Source organism: Strix uralensis, chromosome 3, assembly GCF_047716275.1.
Source record: "Strix uralensis isolate ZFMK-TIS-50842 chromosome 3, bStrUra1, whole genome shotgun sequence".
Taxonomy (NCBI): domain Eukaryota; kingdom Metazoa; phylum Chordata; class Aves; order Strigiformes; family Strigidae; genus Strix; species Strix uralensis.
In genome coordinates this window covers 63838794-63859308 of record NC_133974.1, presented here as the reverse complement: position 1 = coordinate 63859308, position 20515 = coordinate 63838794, and the positions used below count along the sequence as shown (strand labels likewise).

Genomic DNA, 20515 nt, shown 5'->3' with positions numbered 1-20515 from the left:
ATTTGGGCACTACGTATGCCTTTCTCCATAGATCTGCCAAACATACCTTCCCACAGATTTGCTGCTTCAGTCCTGGGCCTCTCTTAAATGGCAGACAAGAATCCCCTATGAATTAGATTGAGACCATCATGCTCATTTTCACATTTAACCAAATCCAGATTTAAACTTACGTTTTCAAAGGTGGACGGCTAGTGGAAGGCAAACATGTTTCATGCTTCAAGGGGAGGTAAAGTTACTCCTGCTCTACAAATGACATAAAGTAATTCCCAAAGAAATTTGACAATAATACGGACTCAGATCACAGTAAATTATATCACTTGGCAGCTAAACTGGAGAACTAAGTCCAAAATTGCCAACAAAACTCAAGACACACATTTGGATATATGGAAAGCTTTGTAATTTTTAACAGAAAGGAGCCTGCACAGGCATCTTATGAGACCCATAAAGAACCTTATCAGCTGGAAAGGAGTGTGTAAATTCTGAGGATCAGATGAAAATTTTTTACTTTTTTTTTTTTTTTTTTTTAATAAAAGCATTCAAAAGGAGAAGATAGAACAGACAGACCATCTGCAGTGTAACCACATGAAAGACCCCTGGGCAAATCCAAACCCATTAGCAGAAGTGCTTGACAAATCTGCCAAAGAGCCAGATGCTGCTTATGGAGAAGTCTCTTTCCCTACTTGTCATCTGGATCCTCTGACTTCTGTTCCCAGAGGAGGACAATGATGACTGGTGCTCAGACTAAGCTGTGTGTGGAGAGAGCTGAGGCAGAGTCACCCTCTGATAAGGCTACCTTAACATAAAGAGAGGAGACCAAGTCTGAAATATTAAAACAGTTTTAACACACATGTATGTAATGTGTGGAAGATGCAGATGTTAGAACAGAAAGCAAACCTGCAATCAGTTTATTTGCATGTGGTCTCTTTTCATATGGATTTCTTTAGTTCATTCTATTCTTGTTTCCCACTTTTTTTTTTCCTAATGACTGATCAGAATCTAGTAGGATGGGAAGGTGGTGATTTTTGGCATGTTAAATACTAGTACAGCATACTAACTGCATGGTGGTAGTTAAATGCTTACTGAGTACATAGACTGACTGATGGTATTAAAAATGTGTCTGAACAGGTTGTGAAGTATCTAGCCAAGAGCTTACACTTAAAAATATTTGAGGAAAAAAGTGATTCGTTTGAAAGGTAACCTGTACCAACCTCATAATAGGGGATTTGGATCTACATGGCAAGTTTTTTTAATGTCTGCATTCTTCTAGGAATCTATTCAACTAGATTTGAAGTGCAAAGTAGGTGGAACAAAATACTTTTACTATTCAGACTCACCAATGGTAAAATATATTTGGCGTATATAAGAGGTCAAAGAAGCTGGAACAGAGTCTGAATTAGTTCTCCTGTGTACTGCTGTAATGTGATATGACAGAGCAAAAAATAGACCAAGGGAGAAAGAAAGAAACAGAGCTCCTTCTCATTGTGATTACATGTGCTGTATTTGAAGAACCAACACTGTCTTTTTATGGCTCAAAATCTAGTTTAATTTTAGGATAAGGCTCTGAGAAACTACTGGATTAAGTAAAAACACTTGCAGGTATAATCTTAGGTTACCTTCTTTTACTCAAAAATAGTATTTACATTATCCCAGGACATTCCTGAATGTTCAAAAATATTAAATTCTGATCGCTACATTAATTAATACAGAAATACTCTCTTTCCCTTTCTTTGAAATTCAGGAAGACTAGATGTACCAAAAAGTACTATGACTTAACAGATCAACACATTCAGCATAAATTAATCAAAATGGGGGTGGGTGCGTAGCGAGGGAGAACAGAGAGGGAAAGGGAAGTATAATGAATGCTTGTCTTCTAAAGGTCAATCACTTGGACCTTGTCCACCCTCTTTGCAGAGCCACAATATACTCACCTCACACACAAATTAATTTCAGCCAGCCTGGTGACTGCCAGACTGACATCTTGGAACTGCTGGCAATCCAAGGGCACTTCGCAGCAAGCTAACAAACGCTGGCTGGTCTATAATGCAGCATGAAGAACAGACATAAAAGTGAACTTAAATACTATCTGTCTACGCAACTGGTTATAGCTCAGGCTGAATGTTGGGCTACCAGTGCCCACCTCATGATCTGACAGAAGCAAGCTGTATCACAGGCAGGTGGGGGGGATACTTGCCCACTCACTCACATGGGTATCTGATCCATTCAAAATAGATGAGTAATAACCTAGTGCACGCTAAGCTCCTGGGATGACTTTGGTCCAGCTGCCTCCACACACCTGTAGCTCCAGCTAGAGAAAGTGGATGGGGCAGAGTGACAATAGCCTAGCAAATGGACTCAAAATCGTATTTAACTGCTGCCATCTGCATATATGTTACATTGTACCATCTGTTTATTGAGTGGTAAAGGAAGTAGAACATACATTGTTATAATTTCTGCCTGGTGTAAGAATAGCTGCTGTAGTTGCCCAAGTTATGCTCTGCAACAGCACTCACAAATGAAAGGGATGATAAAAGGGGATGCAAGATACCAATGGAGGACCTGCACCACGCACTGCTGTACCTGTGCTTCAAACAAGTTGTTTTGAAATGCTGACTAATGGATTACATTGATTATTGATAACTGATAAATCAATTTCAAGAATATTTGATTATAATATACATGTTAAATTGTCTGTGTACATTTTTGCTTATAGGTTGCTATTTCTAGCTGAAAGTTGTTTTTAGTGTGCCTCATATATGAAATTTTGGAAATTTTTGTTGTGTTCTTTTCAATTCTTCAGTAGTCTCTTTTCTGGTTTTACTTATTGTGGGTTTTCTTGGTACTGAACTGCCATTAATACTTATTTATTGACACAGCTCCAGAGCTTCATTTTTGCAAGCTTTTCCCAGACCTTATAAAGTGCAGTAAACAAGCATTTAAGTTGACTGGCACTCACCATCCCACTGCCTATGATGGCAGAATACACGTAACAGTAGTTCAACATGTGTGAGGGTGGTTTCATGGCTGGAGCATGATAAATAACTTGCATTCTTGAGCAGGCTTAGAAATCACAAGGCACTTTGGAAATAACAATTATGTTAAAAATACTAATCATATAAATACATGGGATGGTTCCAGTCCTCCTCACAATTAACCACAAAAATTCACAGAAGAAAACTTCCTTTCTCTGAAGAAGGACATGTGGAAGAAAGAATGATAAGAAGAATTTAAAACAGAGATGGGTACACAGCAATATCCTGGGAGTCACCACCTTTGCTCATATAGTAGTAATGGGTAAGCAAGTAATTACTCAAGACAATGGAAAATTTTCACACAGATCAGTCTAGGATAGCAAAAGGGACTAGATTTATGTGTGTTGGCTTCAGGATACCCTGGTTCAAATCCCCACTCCAAGAAATATGTAATACTTACACGAAATGGAATGGCTTTCATAACAACCTAATGTTTAGGGCATTTACTTAAGATATTTAAGACATAAGGCTATATACAGTGAATAAAAATATAAAATATCAACTGCTTTTTAATGCTAATATTTTTGTATTTGTTGAGTGAAAACCAGGAAAAGTTAAGCAGTCATTAAAGATTTTAAGAGTAGGTGGTTCAAGCCATTATTCAATAGGATTTTAACAATTTTCAAAATACACCTAAGCCAACAGGAATGATAGCACGTTTCTAAGGGCACAGCAAATAAAAGAAATCCTTTAAATTTAAATTAGTACATTCCAGCATGCACTTGCATAGTATTTTGTATTATCTACTCTATCTCATAAATAGGACATATTCCTACCAACAGATAACAATAAACTCAGAACTGTTAGCATAGCATGTTTCTCTCTTTCTCAGAGACCTTCATCACATTTACAGATGTATTAGACTTTTTCTATTTTGAAAATCGGTTTTAAATCATTAGTGGTAGTTGGTTCTTGCATTCCAGTAGCACAAATCCATACTAGAAGGCTCTTATCTTTCATAGTGTGTGATATTAGACAAAAAGACTATGTACCTGCACTTCAAAGTAACTTCAAAATGTCCAAATTACTTCTACTAACACTTCTGTTAAAATCTTGTTTACCCTATTTTTTTTTCAATAAAGTGATATAATTTTCCAAAAAGTGTTCAAAACTTTTGTTGCTTGGTTTTGTTGCTTTCGCTTATTCCAAAGTCTGACTCACCACTGATTCAGGTTAATGAAAGTCTTAACACTGACATGATCTAGCCTGGGCTCACACAGAGAAATCATTACTAATATAACAGAAAATATGCTATGCCCAATTTTAACAAAAACCCAGGAATTTGTAACATAAAAAATACATTAATTTTATTGTTAAAGCCACAGGGAACTGTTAATATAAACCATTCAAATACTTCCCTCTGATGTCATCAGTTGCCATGTGTTTGCACTCTAAATAGATTATTGTAATTTCCGTAAACATATCATATATATTTTTAGAACTCTTTGGGGTCTTGATCCAGAGCCAACAAAAACCAACAGGCAGACAGTGACCAGCTTCAACAGGCCTCGGGTAATCAGAAGACTGAATTTCTAAAGTTAACGAATGAGAACATGAGCATACAGCTAGCAGAGAGATACCACACAGATTTCTCTAAAAATAGGAAAGACTTGTGCTGCCTGAAAACTACATGCCTGAAAATACAACATACATAGCAAGGCAGCATACTCCTTCTAGCAACTGTCATGCAATTGTCATGGATGCTGTATGTCATTCAGTTACATGTATCTGCATAGTCATCTCACTAACTATGTTATTGTGATTGACTCCAACCGTCTAATTGGCATGCAGACTAAATACATGCACCGAACCTTTAATAAGTAGCAGATTTGTATAGAACATTCTCTTGACTGAAAACTAAGCCTGTGTGTCCCAGAATGTAGCCTTTATGAGAAATCTTACTCCACAACATAGTTATTTTAAAATTGGAAAGTTGTGATACCTTTTTTTGCCAGCCACTGTCTTGACTGAGAAGTCTGGGCTTGATCCTGCCAAACATTTCTCTTAGGTGAAGTGTTTATAACTGTAGTGGCCTCACAGACACGAATGCTATATTTTGACCGACATACTATCCCTCCTTTTGACTGGATTTTTAGTTCCAGTTTGCAAAATTACTTGTGGCAATCTTTCAATTTCAACTTTATTTATCTTGTCTTTACATCGCAAATTTGTGTTGCTGTATCTGTTCCTCTTTATAGTTTGCCCCAAACCCAAGAAATACTAGCAGCTAGTCACAAAGTGTTTTTTCCTGGCTAAAGAATAATCTCATTTTTGCATGTATTCCCTTCTGGAACCGAACAGTTTTGCAGAAAAGCAGAATCTGTAAAAACAAAATAAATGCTTTTATTGCCTTTGCTCATTTTGTGTATCTAGATGGTCTTCTTGTAATAAATCAGCAGTGCAACAGGTGATTGCTGGTGGAGTCTGCAGGGTTGCTCAGGAGAAGAGGGATACAGTAAGCTGTCTTCACAGTCAATAGAAAGAAGATCTCATAAATGGCATCTCAGTGCCTACCTTACATGACTCTCACCTGAAAAGTCTAATCAGAGTCCTCTCAATACTTCATTTCCTCAAATGAAGCCCATTTATCACATCGTTATGATCTACAGATTATTCTGTAGGTACTGTGAAATACAGTGGAGCTACACTACTCCTGACTCAGAAAAGCATTTAAATTACTCTCTAGCCAAGATAAGCTACATATGGTTCACAGACAACAAACCTTTACCTTCTAAAAAAACTTCTAACACATGGATGAGAAGAAAATGAGGGAGCATAATGTGGCTAAACAGCACATATGAAAGCTTGGTAGTCGAGTTTGCCCATTTTTACTGCGCAAACAGTACTATATACTTTTTCTATTACAATTGCTGAAACTTTAATGACAATTTCCATAGCTATTGCTGGCTCTTCTTGCTTGGCAGCTCAATCATAAAGCTCCTCTTCACCATGTAACAATAAACATTTGTTGTTCATCTCCTGAACTGCAAATGAATGGGAAGGTACTGCTGGTCTCACTCACCTAGGAACTGGTATGCAGAAGGTCAACTGTGTTCAAGCAGTCATGGGAAAGGCATGACAGCTTCATCACAGAATCTGTCAGATGTCTGTAAAGCTTGGATTTGGGTTGAGGAGTTACAATGTTAGATCTGGTAAAGACGGACGTTTATATGGTATTAAAATAAAGCCAATACCTGACTGAAAGAATCAACCATCATCATCATCCTGAGATAAGACTGTAAAGGTCTTGTCGAGGGAATTAGTGAATGAAAGGGAAATCTCAGGTGTATTCTACACAGTCCAAACTGCTGAGAATGAAACACATTTGATGATCTGGTTGTCCAGAATATGATGCAGATGCATGTTATTTTCCTTTTCATTTTTGTTAAATATATGGATGGCCATGGAACACTGTTCAGTAATGCACTCATGCAGTATTAGCGTAGCTCAGGTACAGTAAGTATAGTGAACATTGTATTAACAACAGTGCCCCTGAATTGCAGAGGAAACAAACCTTGGTCAAGTGAACTGTCTGTGAAAACTGTGGTAGTTCTCACTGGCATTCAATACTATCTATTTACTTACAAAAGCATTAATAACATCAATATTCTCTGGACATGTACATTGACTCTATATCCTGACCAATGAAAAACCCTGAGTAGGTATCAAAATGAGACCAGTAAGAAAGTGTGATAGCCTATTTCTCATTCAGAAGCTTTAAGAGAGACTTTTAAGATGACAAAACAGAAACAGGAATTCATATCTTTTAAATCTTACTATGTGGTGCACTTTTAAACAGTGTGGGTGTGGAAGAATAGAAACAGCTATCATCTGATGAACAGCTGCGATTGATGCTAAGAGCCCCACTGAAACCTGTATTAAATTGAAATATTGGAGACCTTTTTTATACACATTAAAAAATCCCTCTGTGCTTTTTTGGACAGCCTGTATACTTGGCAACTGTGTCTGTGCAATATTTATCAGTGACCATCATCAATGAATTTGTAGTTCAGTAATACATAGGAACGAACTTTGTCTAGCTGGTAATAATGCAATAGCTATAATGCCTCTGATTACACTCTTCTTACAGCATCTGATAAAGCTTTAAAAGAGAGCATTTGCTAAAAAGTGGCTTATTTTCCCTTTCTTTTGCTTTTAGAAATTAAAAAAAAAAAGTATATAAAGGAAAAGACAAGTCAGGAAGAATGAATATAGCTTGAGATATTGGATCCACAGGTTTGTAGTAAAAATTATGTAACAAGAATGGAGGGCTTCTTACTCCATAGGGCTTAGCTTTAACTTACCAATAAAAAGATTCATTGCCCTTCTGTAAATACAGAAGCAATGTCTTTTTGACATCACTATTTTCACAAGTTAATTTCTCAGCTAACTTTCATCCCAAGCTTACAAAACTACTTCTCAAAATCTTCAAGTTTTCCATTTTTTTCCCGCATAGATATAATCTTGACAATGTAAAGATCATGGTTTAAAGAGGGAAAGTCTATAAAATATATGGCCGTTTTCCTTTACCCTTCCAGGAAAAAAAGAAACTGTGTCTCAGCAGTGAGAAAAATCTCCTAATTCTTCTGCAGACTCTTCTATCCTCTCCTTTTTATCACAGAGTAAAAAAGCATGGACTTTGAGGAAGTAGCAGAAAGCCCTGCTATATTTCTATTTTCTCTCCCTCCCCTCATTTCTTTCCTCCCTATTTCATTTTATAACCCAGAAAATTTGTTGTCTGATCTCAATTCCTGGTGTGACTTTGGTCTTACAGTGAAATCTCTGGCAGGCCTGGTGGGAAGGGAAGGAGGATTGGCAGTAGAAGAGATGTGTTCATCAAGAAGTCTGTTGTCTCAGAGAAAGATGCTGCCCTGGGTTGTGCAGCCAAACTGAATGTGCTGTAGCTGAGTGTGAGCAGGAGTCTGGAACTTAGTATCTATCCTTTTACCAGACTTTAGAACCACACATAGTCTAGTGTCTAACTCATTTCCACAGCAAGGTCTTGGGGTATGAGACTACAAGTGTAGCTTACAAGTTTTAAGGCACCAAAATGCTCCCTTATTAGAACTAAAATGGCTCATTTGATTATCTACGTAAAAGGGAGTTCATCAATAACTGCAAACAAGTTAACTTTCATGCACTGCACTAAACTTCAGCAAGCTTCTAGAACATTAAATTTAATATAGGAGCTGTTCAGCATACTCTGGATTGGTACCATTTTAAAGTATACCCGTCATATAAGGAAATTAAGAGCAATGGATGTTTATAGGCTCTGAACACAGGAATTTCTCTTCCTAAACTCTCTAGTGAATTTGATACAGGGCCAGCATGCTGGAGTTGTCACCCATGCATGTTACTCCTGTCTCATCCAGACCTGTAGTATGACAGTTGGCAAGTCCCAACCATTTACTGCCTCCATCTCACACACCAACAGCTCCAGAAAGGTGTTAAGCATTTTGAATGACTAGATGGCTATCCAGACTTTCAGGGTGAATTTGATTTTTACTACAAAATTATGATAAACAAATGCCATAATATTGATACAGCCACAATACCACCATGATTAGGTATAATACCACCATTTAGGTATAATATCTAAACATTTGGGGATAAAAGGAAGTATTCACAACCAGTTCATAGGGTTTTGGCAAAATAACTTCCAAGAAACTTTGACAGAATTTCTAAGACAAAGTCATTTGTGAATCAAAATTTGTGACAGAGATACTGAAGTCATGCACGTTTCCTTTTGTGTTTACAACTCCCCTGTCCATCACAGCTTCAACTCTTAACTACAGCTCCCTCTCCATCTGTGCAGTTTACATGTCTGTCAAAATAACAACCACTTTCTATAAATAAATGCTGGCAAGGTTGATTTTTTACTGCAAGTGTAGCTAGATACTTCTGGAAAGCATTTTTTGATATGCTGCATAGGTTAGTAAATTCCCTTAAAAATTTACTAGTCACATCTGCAGTTTGAATGTTTCTTTCTAAAAGACAAACCAAGGCCAAGCAAGACAAAGAATCTGCTGATACACACGTCACTCCAAAAATTCTCCTGACAAAGTTCCCACACCCAATTTAATTACTTCCCTACTGTAAAAACACTTTCCATCTGCATTTATTGTAATAGTTTCAAATCCAAAACCAACAGACTATAAAGCTAGCTAAATAAATGAATGATATTGGCCTTAGGTCCCAAGCCAGGAGCTATTCTGTAAGGCTGTGTGTCTCCAGCATTCATTTTTATGCTGATGTTTCATTTTATGTGCAATGTTTTCACTTAAGCCTTGTTTAGAGAAGAATTACCTTGCTCCAGGCTTTAAAGTTTTATGTGCTGTGCGGTGCCCTCTAGTGCCGCTCCGGCCAAAGGTCTATCAGAGATTCCCCTGCAAGACCAAAGTCGCATTGCGAATCGATATCTGACCAAAAAACCCTGCTACAGGCTGTATCGCAGCATTGCACACGCTCAGGCCAGGAACTTTATTCCAACTGTATCTGATATATCCTCAAATTGAGGCCATGGAACTCAAAATGAAAAGCATTTTTGTTTGAAAAAGCACCTTAAAAAATAAAACTACCAGATTTAGCCTCCAGGTTGACTATTTGTAACATGGGTTCCCTTTTGCACTTGGAAGAAGTATCCTGTTCTTCACACTTGGTACAAAGAATTTAACTACAGCTTACAATAAATTGCCTGATGTGAAGAGGTAATAACACTACATTGTATTCTAGGTCTTCAGGTTTGTTGCAATATCATACTCCAATTAAACTACATCAGACTATGGACTACTTTATATTTTTAAAGAACTGAGATATAATAGTCTCATTTGGACAAGTAAGACACTTAAAACTATGCACATGCACAAGTGTTTTGCTAAGTTGGGATTCTCCATGCCATCAAAGTACTTGGAAAGAGCTTGATCTTTATAATAAATTTTAATCCAAAACAGCAGCGCAGCAGATACATTTTTCATTTAGAAGTTATTAAACAAGGACTGAAGGGCAAAACATCCCTCCACTGAAGTCCAGGGCAAAACTGCTACTAACTTCGCTGGAAGAGTACTTGGACATTGAATTTTGTACTCCCTTACATACACTCAGTTCTTACCAAACTAAATGAAAGAATGTATTAATAATTGACATGAGCTCATGAAAGAAATTCAGGTGATGCACAGCACAGCTCAAGCCACAGATATTATATTGGTCTTGCATATTGCAGGTGACCCCCAAAGGATCCTGCAGCAACAGTGGCACAAAGACATAGTTAAGGATGGGACTAGGGGGCACAGCTTGAATTACTTCACTTTTCTGAGTTTTAATCACAATGTTAGTGTGATGTCAGGTTTGTTCTGTGGTTCTCTCCTCACAATTAAAGCTGAGTTTTTGTGAAACTGGAATAGGTCTTCTAAACAGAAGCAAGACAAAGATAGACAAAAAGCACTGCAAACCACCAAAAATTTAAGAAAATCATCCACTGTAGCTCAACAGCTTACTAATCAACAGGAAGGGCACACTTAATTGCACATCTAAAACAATTACTACTTCACCTGCTCAAAATTACCCATACACATATAGATATGTGCAAAACATGAAAATTAAATCAATTTCCTTTTTCCCATGTACATGAAATCAGAAAAGACTATGTTTGAAAAGTTTCTTTTTAAAGAATGTATGGCCTCTTCCCAACTTATGAACACAGTGGCATGGTTTTTGGAGGTGAAAACGAAGTTTTGATAAAGGTGAATTTCCCCAAATAAAGACTGAATTTCCCACACTGAAAATAAACTATATTGTCAATGAACTTCAAGACTCAGGTATGCAGTAAAGGGATAAAAGAATAAAGTGAGATTTCATTACGCAGATTTCCCTATGCTATTTAATAGTTTGTTTTTTTCAAACTGAGGATGACAATTCAGCGTTATGGCACCACCTGAACTCAACACCCTAGATGCTAGCCTGCATCTTTAACCAGGAGAAGGGAAAAAACCCTTCCAGAGTGAAACCGACTAAAATTGATCCAGCCATTCATTCTTTGCAAGACATATCTCTTGCGCTCTGATGCTACATAGCTGTAGCACAGCTCTGCGTCATGCCCCGCCACCGTGCTCCAGTCAGTCAGCGTTTGCCCTCCAGTACTGTACCTGGGATTCTGTGGCTCTGAACCATCTGACTCCGTACACGGTTTCTTTACCTGCAAAAGCAAATGAGTGCCAGTTACTCTCACTTGAAACACAACTTCCTTGCTTATGGTTCACGCACTTACAGCACTTAAAGTGGATCCAGGTCTGCTCACCATGATCTCTATAAAATACTTCCCGCATTTTACAGCAGCAGTATGCACTACTAAACAGTGTGTTTCATTATTATCCCATGAACAGCTGCCAACTGCACTTCCCCAGGCTCCATTAGTATGTAAAATGTTCAGCTAAAATAGCTTGGGAGTAGTCTAACTAGGAACAAAGAAACCAAAGAACCAGGTTCCCCACTTCGAAACGAGAAAGCCATACTGTTCTCAGCTTGGTAAAGAAATGTTTTCCCAATTGATACTGCTTCTGTTTCCTGCTAAAGCTCACAATAATAAACACCAGATTCTGGGGCAGAGCACAGTGTTAGCTAAACAATTCATATGATAATTTTCATTTTGTGAATCTGCTAATTGTATGTCAACTGTATTTTCCTATTGCATCAATGAACATATACACCATTTTCACTCATATTTGCAATATATAATTACATAAAAGCTATTTCAACTTTCAATTTAATCTTTGCAATACATCGCTGTAGGTTAATTAAAGGTGAAAAAATCCATCACTTTCAAATAAAAATAGAAAACTGTTCTCTTGCAGACTGGGTATCTCCTTGGGATCTTCACGATTTCCTGCAAAAATTTAATTGTACCTTCTGGTGATCTAAATTTCTTGTACTTTCAGCAGAGAAAAAAACCATTTTGCTCACTTGTGTGCTAATGCAGAATCCAGGGCTGTGTGGGAGGTTTCAAAACTCCATTTTTAAAGCCACCTAGAAACATCATAGTCACTCTGACTCACATGATGTGACTGACACAATACAAAGAACATTCCCATTACAACCAGGAGGTATTCAATGACAATTTCGGGAATACCTTGCATCAAGAGATTCTTCTATATTTTTTTGATACTTTAAAAGCATTTCAGAGAAAAAAAATGTGACTGTGACTCACTTCTATTGAAGTCATTGGCAAAATACTCCCCAACTCCAACAGAAAAGAGATTAGGCTAATGCTAAGTATTTTCCCTAACCACCTCAACCGAATGCCATACACCACTCATAGACATTTGAGTACAAGCATGGTTCTATAGATGGTCATTTTTATTCTTCATTTGCACTCCAGATACTGAAAAAACAATATGGTTGCATACATGGTTATTCATAGAAATCAGTTTTCAGTAGCAATAATGAAAATTTTCCCATGATGATCATTTAAAACTGTCTTTATTATTGTAACAGGTGTCATCAGAAACACTAACAGTGGCAAGAAACAAAGGATCTTCTAACTATGTTTTCGTTGATTTTTACTACACAACTTTTTTCAACCTATCCAGTTATTCAGTTTCATCACCACTAATTTTCCTCCTCTTGGATTCTTCACTGTTCCTACTGTGCTAATCCATGGACTTGGTAGTCACAGTGTGCCAATGAGAGATGCGATGGTGCAGCAGCTCAGCATGAGAGACAGTGAAGGCTCACGTAAACCCAAAACTCACAGGCATGATTTCATAAACATTCAGACGTAAACATCATTGCTATAGTTTTATGTTCACTATGCTGCTATTAAAGTAACATTAGATCCGAAATACAGTAAAATATTTGAGATATAAGCACATGATTGAGTACCAAGAAAAATACCCACAGTGTGTGTTAATATACAAACCAGAGAAATATTCATTCAAAATAGCGTACTGAGTGTCAACACCACAGGCAACTTTTCAAAAAATAAATTCAATATCATTCAAAGACACTGAAATTGAAACAGCCTTTCCTTGAGAGGAAGTGCGTACTTTCAGAAGCAGATTGTCTCAACCAAGTTACAGAGGGACTTGGCCAGAAAAAGAATCTTTTAATTTTACATATAAAATATAATTTAAATTCATTAAAAATATAAAGTATAAAAATATAAAATATAACAACATATTGTAATTAAAATTAATTAAATATATAAATGCATCTGATTTATTTAAATGCTAGCAAAGCTCCTTATTCTTTGTCTCTTCAGCAGATACCCACTTTCAGGCTATTTTTGCTATCTCCTTGCTGTTAAATTTACTGGCATTTATACGTTCCTTTTCAATTCCTTTGCCGTTCGTTCGTGTGGTTGCTGCCAGTAGCACTGTCTGTCCCATTTGCCTGGGGGTACAGATCTCACTCCCCAGGTCAGGAAAGTTTAAACCACTGACTCTAACCGGTTGCTGGAGAGTCTGACAGTCATCCAGCACATCCCAACACCCTGATTTTGCAAAGTGATGGCAGGTCCTGTGGTGGGCAATTATCACAGAAGTCCAGAGATAATTCAAACATACACTAATGCTATCTGAGCACTTTTAACGTACACAATATATTAAGAGCCATGGTTTTCCTGGGCAGGGATTGAGAAGTGCTTCTTCTCCCTAGCAATACCTAGGTACTCACAGATGAATTGTCCTACCCCTGCTCACACTACTGCTGCATCTTGCTTTGACCAACATTACAAAGTAATCGAAATAGCTGAAAGATACTACTCTACCTGTGTGGTGAACATAAACAAAATGCTGACAAATTCTGGTATGCCTTAAAAAGGAGTAGCAGAAAAGCCACTGACCAGTTATATCAAAAAGACTCACCTCCTGTGAGATGCCAACTTGGGGGGGGAAAAGTGTATTTTGTATTCAAGAATATTGCAATGAAAAAAAATATTTTAAAAAATAAGAATATTTCAGGTTTTCAGCTTGGTAAATAGATGATGCAGTTTATCTGTGATCACTCCCTGGATGTGTTAAGGGTCGTTTAGATGAGATGTTGGGGGATATGGTGTAGGGGAGAACTTTGTAGAGTAGGGCTGATGGTTGGACTCGATGATCCAAAGGGTCTTTTCCAACCCGAAAGATTCTGTGATTCTCTGAGGAAATGTGCAGCATAATCACACAGTATAGACTTGGCTTTTCCTCTGAGTCTAAACGTAAAGTTCATTGTGTACATTTACGGTTCCTTTTTGAGAGAAAACATTTAATAAATTAAAATGTTATTTCTTAAAGGCATGTGATTTTCTTTCAAGTGGCCATAAGTAATGAACACCATTTCTCTTTAAGGCTACTCAAGTAGCAAAACACATTTTGTTATTCATAAAATTATGCCACCCTAGAAGGTGAACAGAAAATCACTGTGAAAACTTTCAAAGACTAAATATTGTTTCCTTTGTCTTCAGCTGCACGGTTTTTCCTCTTAAGCTGCCTTGCTGACTGTTTTCAAAATAATTAACTTTCACTAACACCACATTTATTTGCATTCTCATATGTTAAATGCTATAAAAAGAATCTTTTTCTTTATTCTTGCTCTGTTTTCCTTTTTTTTTTTTTTTTTTTCCTATTTACACAGGTTTTCTCACTATTTTACTTATATGCATGCTGAGAATCATTCATAAGATGGTAAGATACCAGTTTCAGTTGGGTTTAAATTTTGTGAAACTGCTGAAATCTCCTACCATGGCTGCCTACTACAAAATGTTAGAAATGTTTCAGCTAAAAATCCTTCAGTCCAAATTTTTGATAAAACATGCTGTTGTGTTCATATTTTAAAAGTCACACCACTATGCTGCTGAGTGGCTTTAGTGCCTGCAGGTTTGGAGGCAGAATCCCAAAACTGGAAGTGAGGGGAGTCCAAGGTGTACCAGTACCCAGGAATCATCATCTCTGTGAAATGGTGCTTCAGTTTATGAGCTTCTAAAAGCCCCGTTTTCACACCATTAGTGGACTCCTGTTGTAGTCTTGGTCCTGAACTTTTGAATACCCTATCTGCATTGAATACTCTCCACCTCAAAACTCAGATGGCGCTAAGTAAGATTTAGGATTACTTCTCCTGAGTGCTAAGAGCCCCCCTGACATCAGGAAAGGGACTGACATTAGCAAAACTGTCCCTCTTTGCTTTGTCAGTCCATTTCCCACTGTGCAGATACCCAGGTAATACCCTGAAATGGAAGAACCCTGTAGACTCAAATATAGGGAGGAACGCAGGAAAAACAGGCACAGGGAGAAGGAACAGAAATCAGGGGACCGAAGAAGAATGGGATCTGCAGGGAGCAAAATTAGAGGAGAGCAGAAGCCAGGTCAAAAAAACACGGTAGAGGTAGGGGTTGGGTGTGGACAGTGGAAGAGTACTGGGGCTGGCTGGGATGGGACAGCACAGCACAGTTTGCTCTCCTCTCCTCCAAAACACAAGCCTGAGCATTCATCAGGGATTTGTGAAACTCACTAGTAAAGACTTTAGTGACCAGTCTGCCCAGAGTAACAGGCTAGTTCTGCTACACTGGCTGCACTGCAGACGTAATTAATGATCCAAGCTGGGAAATTATACTTTGAACTTACAAGATGGTGTATGAATGTTTATCCAGAAAAAATGAAGGTCTAATTTGACTTAAATTGGGGAGAAAAAGTCAACATTTTATACAATTTCTGCCTTCATCTCTGCCTTGGTTCATCAGATTACACATATGAACACTGTTTTAAGTGTCTGATACTGTGAGGGCGCTGTGAAAAAGAGATGCATTTATTAAGAACTGAAGAACTTTGATTAAGGTATATGAGAAATATTAACCTGACAAATGATTTTATATTAAGTATGGACTTTGGACATTTCATGTTTAACAAATATAGACTGAGGAACATTAAAAAAAAATGTAACTACACATTCATTGAAAAAATGAGACATCCCCTGGAAAGCCTAGTATGACATGTAATAAGATCTGCACCACAATGCATAAGAGACTGGATTTCCACAGGCCATATTAATTCTGGCATTTCCTTGCTTCTGATGTTTTCCTTTGCAACATTAACATCCTTTTAACATGATTTTATTGGACCTCATTACACTAGATGTTAAACTATGAATTGGTCCTGGTCTATGAGGTGTTCTCACACACACACTCATGGTATTAAACTCGTAATGCAACACAGGTGAGAAATCCCTTCTAACACTTACAATAAGCACAGCTGAAAATCTTGCAACATCAGCAGTAACTTATTCTGGCAATGAATCTGCTGAGGTCCCTCATATACTGCATCAAATATGGCCTTGAGCATCCCTCCCAAATCGTCAGGCATGCAATGGGGCTGAGTAGAGCCTGCGATGCTTTGGGTTTGGAGGAGCAGCTCTTCATGGTGGACTTATGGAAGCCAAAACATCAAGGAGACAAGAATGAAAAGGGAAAATACTCTTTGCAGATCCAAAGACAACTCAAAGCACACCTAGGTGCTTGCTCAGCCTGTGCTGACACCACTTCTGATTGGTTGAGTGTGGGCAGAACAAGTGCACTTCTACTGTCTGAATACTTCCCTACAGAAATTACCTTGATGAAAGCTTCTACCCCACTGTCCAGGGAACGGGACAATGTCTGTGGAATGGGCCTGGGGAGGATGGGACGTTCAGGGGAACAGTCTGATGGAAATATCTGAGGAGAATATGGCTCAGGGTATCTGTGACACTGCTATGAGAATCAATAGTAAAGAAAAGTAGCTTCTCCTTCAAATATTTTTTTGATGCTGACTTTGACACTGTTTATGTATAGCTTTATAACCATCTTGACAACAAAATCCTTAGCACAGAAACTGTCTGTACAATGCCTAGCTGAACAAAGATTTCCTTTGCTACCATAACACCCTTCATTCCTACCATAAAACAAATAATGACATTGTCTTGACCTACAAAAACAGGGCAAGGGCTAGCTTAAAAATACATTGCTGGGATTTAGTAACAAACTGTAGCCATTCTGAATGTATATGCTTTCAAACAGATTTTAAGAAGATATACAAATATTATTGAGAAAGAAGCAGGTTTTTTATGGCTAAATTCAAATATATATAGCTGTGTATGTCTTGTGAAGCCAAAATCTCAGTGAAGCTTCTGCAAAAACAGACAGAAATGCTGAAGATGCTACAGAAAGATCTGGAAAGAATTCTAAATAATACTAAATTCCCAACCTAATTTTTCACAGTAAATCACCGTTATGCTACACTGCTATAGGTCTCATAAGGGCTTCAGTTACTTAAGCCTAATAAAAATAATAATAAAATCACATAATATATATATAAACAGTTTATATGAAAATGTAGTATGAAATTAACGTGTGTATGAAAATGTAATACTATATAGTTTACTCTCCATCAAGTTTTAAGTAGGTTTCTTACTTAGGTAAAAACCCAAACACTGATGCTACTGTTGAGTGAAAGTCCTTGAAGCAATAGAAAATTGATTTTTTTCCCTGATTTTTCACAGTTCAGACAGTATACATAGCTGTATTTTAACTGAAGCACATCCTGAAGTAAATTTATCATATCTCAGCAAATCTGATCTAGTTCTAATCACAATGGAAGAATGAGGAAAACCGTGCTATATGAATCAACTTCATTTCAGGGAGAAATCAACAGGAATTCACTAGAGTGAATTTAATTCACTATTAAAATATTATTTTTTTAAATTAAAGGCTATATGAACTAGTTAGTGAAACCAAATTTTCAGTTCATCAACTAAACTAGGTTTAATTATTCAATAGTCTTTGCCATTTTCTTATGATATTATGGATGAAATTGTTACGCCATCAACTAAAATTGACCAAAACAGATTGAGTTTTGAGTATGTCGAACTTTTTATAAAGGAAAGTGCAAATTAGTTAAAAGTTTTGAGTATTGAAGCAGACTGCTAAAGTTGACCTTTGTATTTTATGTAACAGTAGATGAGACTTCACATTTAAAGACATCAGATATATTTCTGTGTCTTTAAGAGGTGGGAGGAATAAGAACACTGTGGACACTGTGTGGGAGCATGTAGCGCAGGGGGGAGAGGAAGGGATGGGAACAGGGGGAGCCACCATGTTCCAACACCAAGATAGACATGGTCATCATGAAATGTATCATTGCTGTCCTCCTCTCTCCCCCAGCTCTCACCACACTAATACAGTAGCAATGCTGGTCTGCAACACTATGTGGTGTACATCTAACTTGCAATGAAAAATAACCCAGAGCGGATACATACCTCTAGCATCAAATACCTGCAGTTTAGGCATCTACATCTATCTAAGCTAGTGACCCTAGGGCTCCTTTACATCTAACAGAAAGATACAGATATATTTCACCTGACCTAGATAGTCATCTATTTCAGACAGATTAATTATGTCAACCAATAATGGTTGCTACTGTCCACTGACTGATGAAGAGGACTGGTAGCAGAGAAAACACTGGAAATGGAAGGGTGCTGCCAGACAGCTGAGGGAGTGCCCTCTGTCCCCACACAGCTTGTGTGTCTCACTATGTCTTCCATGAAATCCTCTTTGTCTGCAACACTGACTACAGCAATGAAGAGAGATGGCTCCTGCTGAAGTTTCATGCGTTAGAGCCTCAGCTTCTTTGAACCAGGACTCTAATAATTCTAAGAAGGAGCTATCACTTTCAAAGCATATACTAATCTGCTAAATGCTTCCACTTTTTGAGATGACTTCACCACTGCCACAATGTTTTAGATTTTCCATATAAACCTCTGCAGAGAATAGTGTGGATGAAACTTTGACAGGAACCAGCCTACGGACAGGCCAAGAGGCTGCAAAGCAGTGCTGTATTTTCCCAAGATCTTGTTTCACCAGGCTGGAATGATGAATATCGACCCACTACAGCCCTTGCTAGTGTGCACAGTACATAGAGTCTTTTTCACACTTACAGGGAGACCATAATGATTATTTCTTTTGGGAACACTGCAGGGATCATTGACAAAAGCCTTTGTGCTACTTAAATCAGGGAGATTTATCCCATATAAAATTGTGTTTCTACTGAAAAGTTTTACAGAAGGAGGTCTCAATAAAGTGTATTTATGGCATAAATTGAAAAAATCTAATACAACCTTAACTCCTCATTTTTCTCATTTGTACGCTATCTTTGGGGTCAAAACTTTCCTTCCATGGTACTTTCTTGCTAGTGGAAGGGTTTCCTACATGTTTGTTTTTGCAACCTGATTAATGGGTTCACTCAGTTCAGAGCTCTAAGCTTCTTTCAAGCCTTTTATACCTGCAAACATTTTAAAAACACATTTTAAATTGCCTTTGGCACAAGTGCACTTTAAAAAATATCAGAGGGTGCGACGGTCAAGCTATAATTTAAGCAATTGCAACCTGTGAAGTACTATCTTCTACATTTTGAAATGTATTTATACATGTATTTTGGGAAAAAATGACATTCTTTTTTTCTTTTTTTGTTTGTTTGTGTTAGATGAAAAAAGGAAATATGCCTTCCCTTAACTGGTGGGGCAGGCAGGGCAAATGCCACACTACAATAGCACTTTTTGTTTCAGCATGGGTTACCTAATAGCTCAGAGCTCACAGAACACTTTCCCCTGCCCTGCTGGGAGGATGGGCCATCAGGCTGGCTCCCTTCCCAGAAAAGAAAGAAAGAAAAGGAGATAGCTCCCCATTCAGCGGTTGCAAAGGCAGGGAAGTTCCACCAGTCTGGATCGCATTTATTGTCCAAGTCAGATTCAGGAAGAAATACTAAAGCACCAGCAGTGGAAATCTCTCATTCCGTTTTCTTCTCTCACATTCCTTTTCATTCTCTTTTTTTTTTTTTTTTTTCTTCAAAAACCCCAGAAAACCCAAAACACTAAAGACAAGCCTATGGCCTTTTTTTGCCTTTTCAAATAAGCAGTATGTGTTGGTGCAGCTGAATATGCAAGTATACCCTCAGTGCCTCCCCAGTATCATCAAACTGGAAACCAGCTAGAAGATACTGTTCTTAATCTAGACATGAAAAACTACTTCCTGTTTTTACTCCAGTTATGGTCCCACGATCTCCCTCAGATCTGTTATGATCACACCATTTTTATTAGTTTTAAGTGTTTGCTTTTTAAATCCCAGCATTCCCAGACATCATTGATCTCTTTTCAGAAGAAAAACATACTGAGATGCAGGAAAAGAGCCACGCTGTGCAATGATTTCTAGATTTAATCTTGATTCCTCAGCTCCACAGAAATATCATAAGCAAACTAGGTGTATCAAACTGCTTTGGAGTTATCATTTAATGTTCCAAGGAATAGCAAGTCATCTCCCATTATACGCATAAAATTCAGTGCCCCCTCAGAAAACCTGAACTTACTTTCTTTCCTCCTGCTTTTCAAAACTAACCAGGGCCAACAAATGCAAAGAAAAAAAAAAAAAGTAAACTTTGAAGCTGAAATTTAAAGCAATGAAAGTCAGGAAGTTCAAAAGTTAATGTTCCTACGGC

General features: G+C 37.7%; 1 protein-coding gene across 1 annotated transcript in view; it reads right to left on the bottom strand.

The window, feature by feature from the left end:
- EYA4 (EYA transcriptional coactivator and phosphatase 4) overlaps nt 1–20515 on the bottom strand; it is a 156930-nt gene that overhangs the window by 63806 nt on the left and 72609 nt on the right. Inside the window, exon 3 of the mRNA XM_074862547.1 lies at nt 11171–11220. Within this exon, the coding sequence (XP_074718648.1) occupies nt 11171–11220 (50 nt within the window). The remainder of the gene's footprint in view (nt 1–11170; nt 11221–20515) is intronic.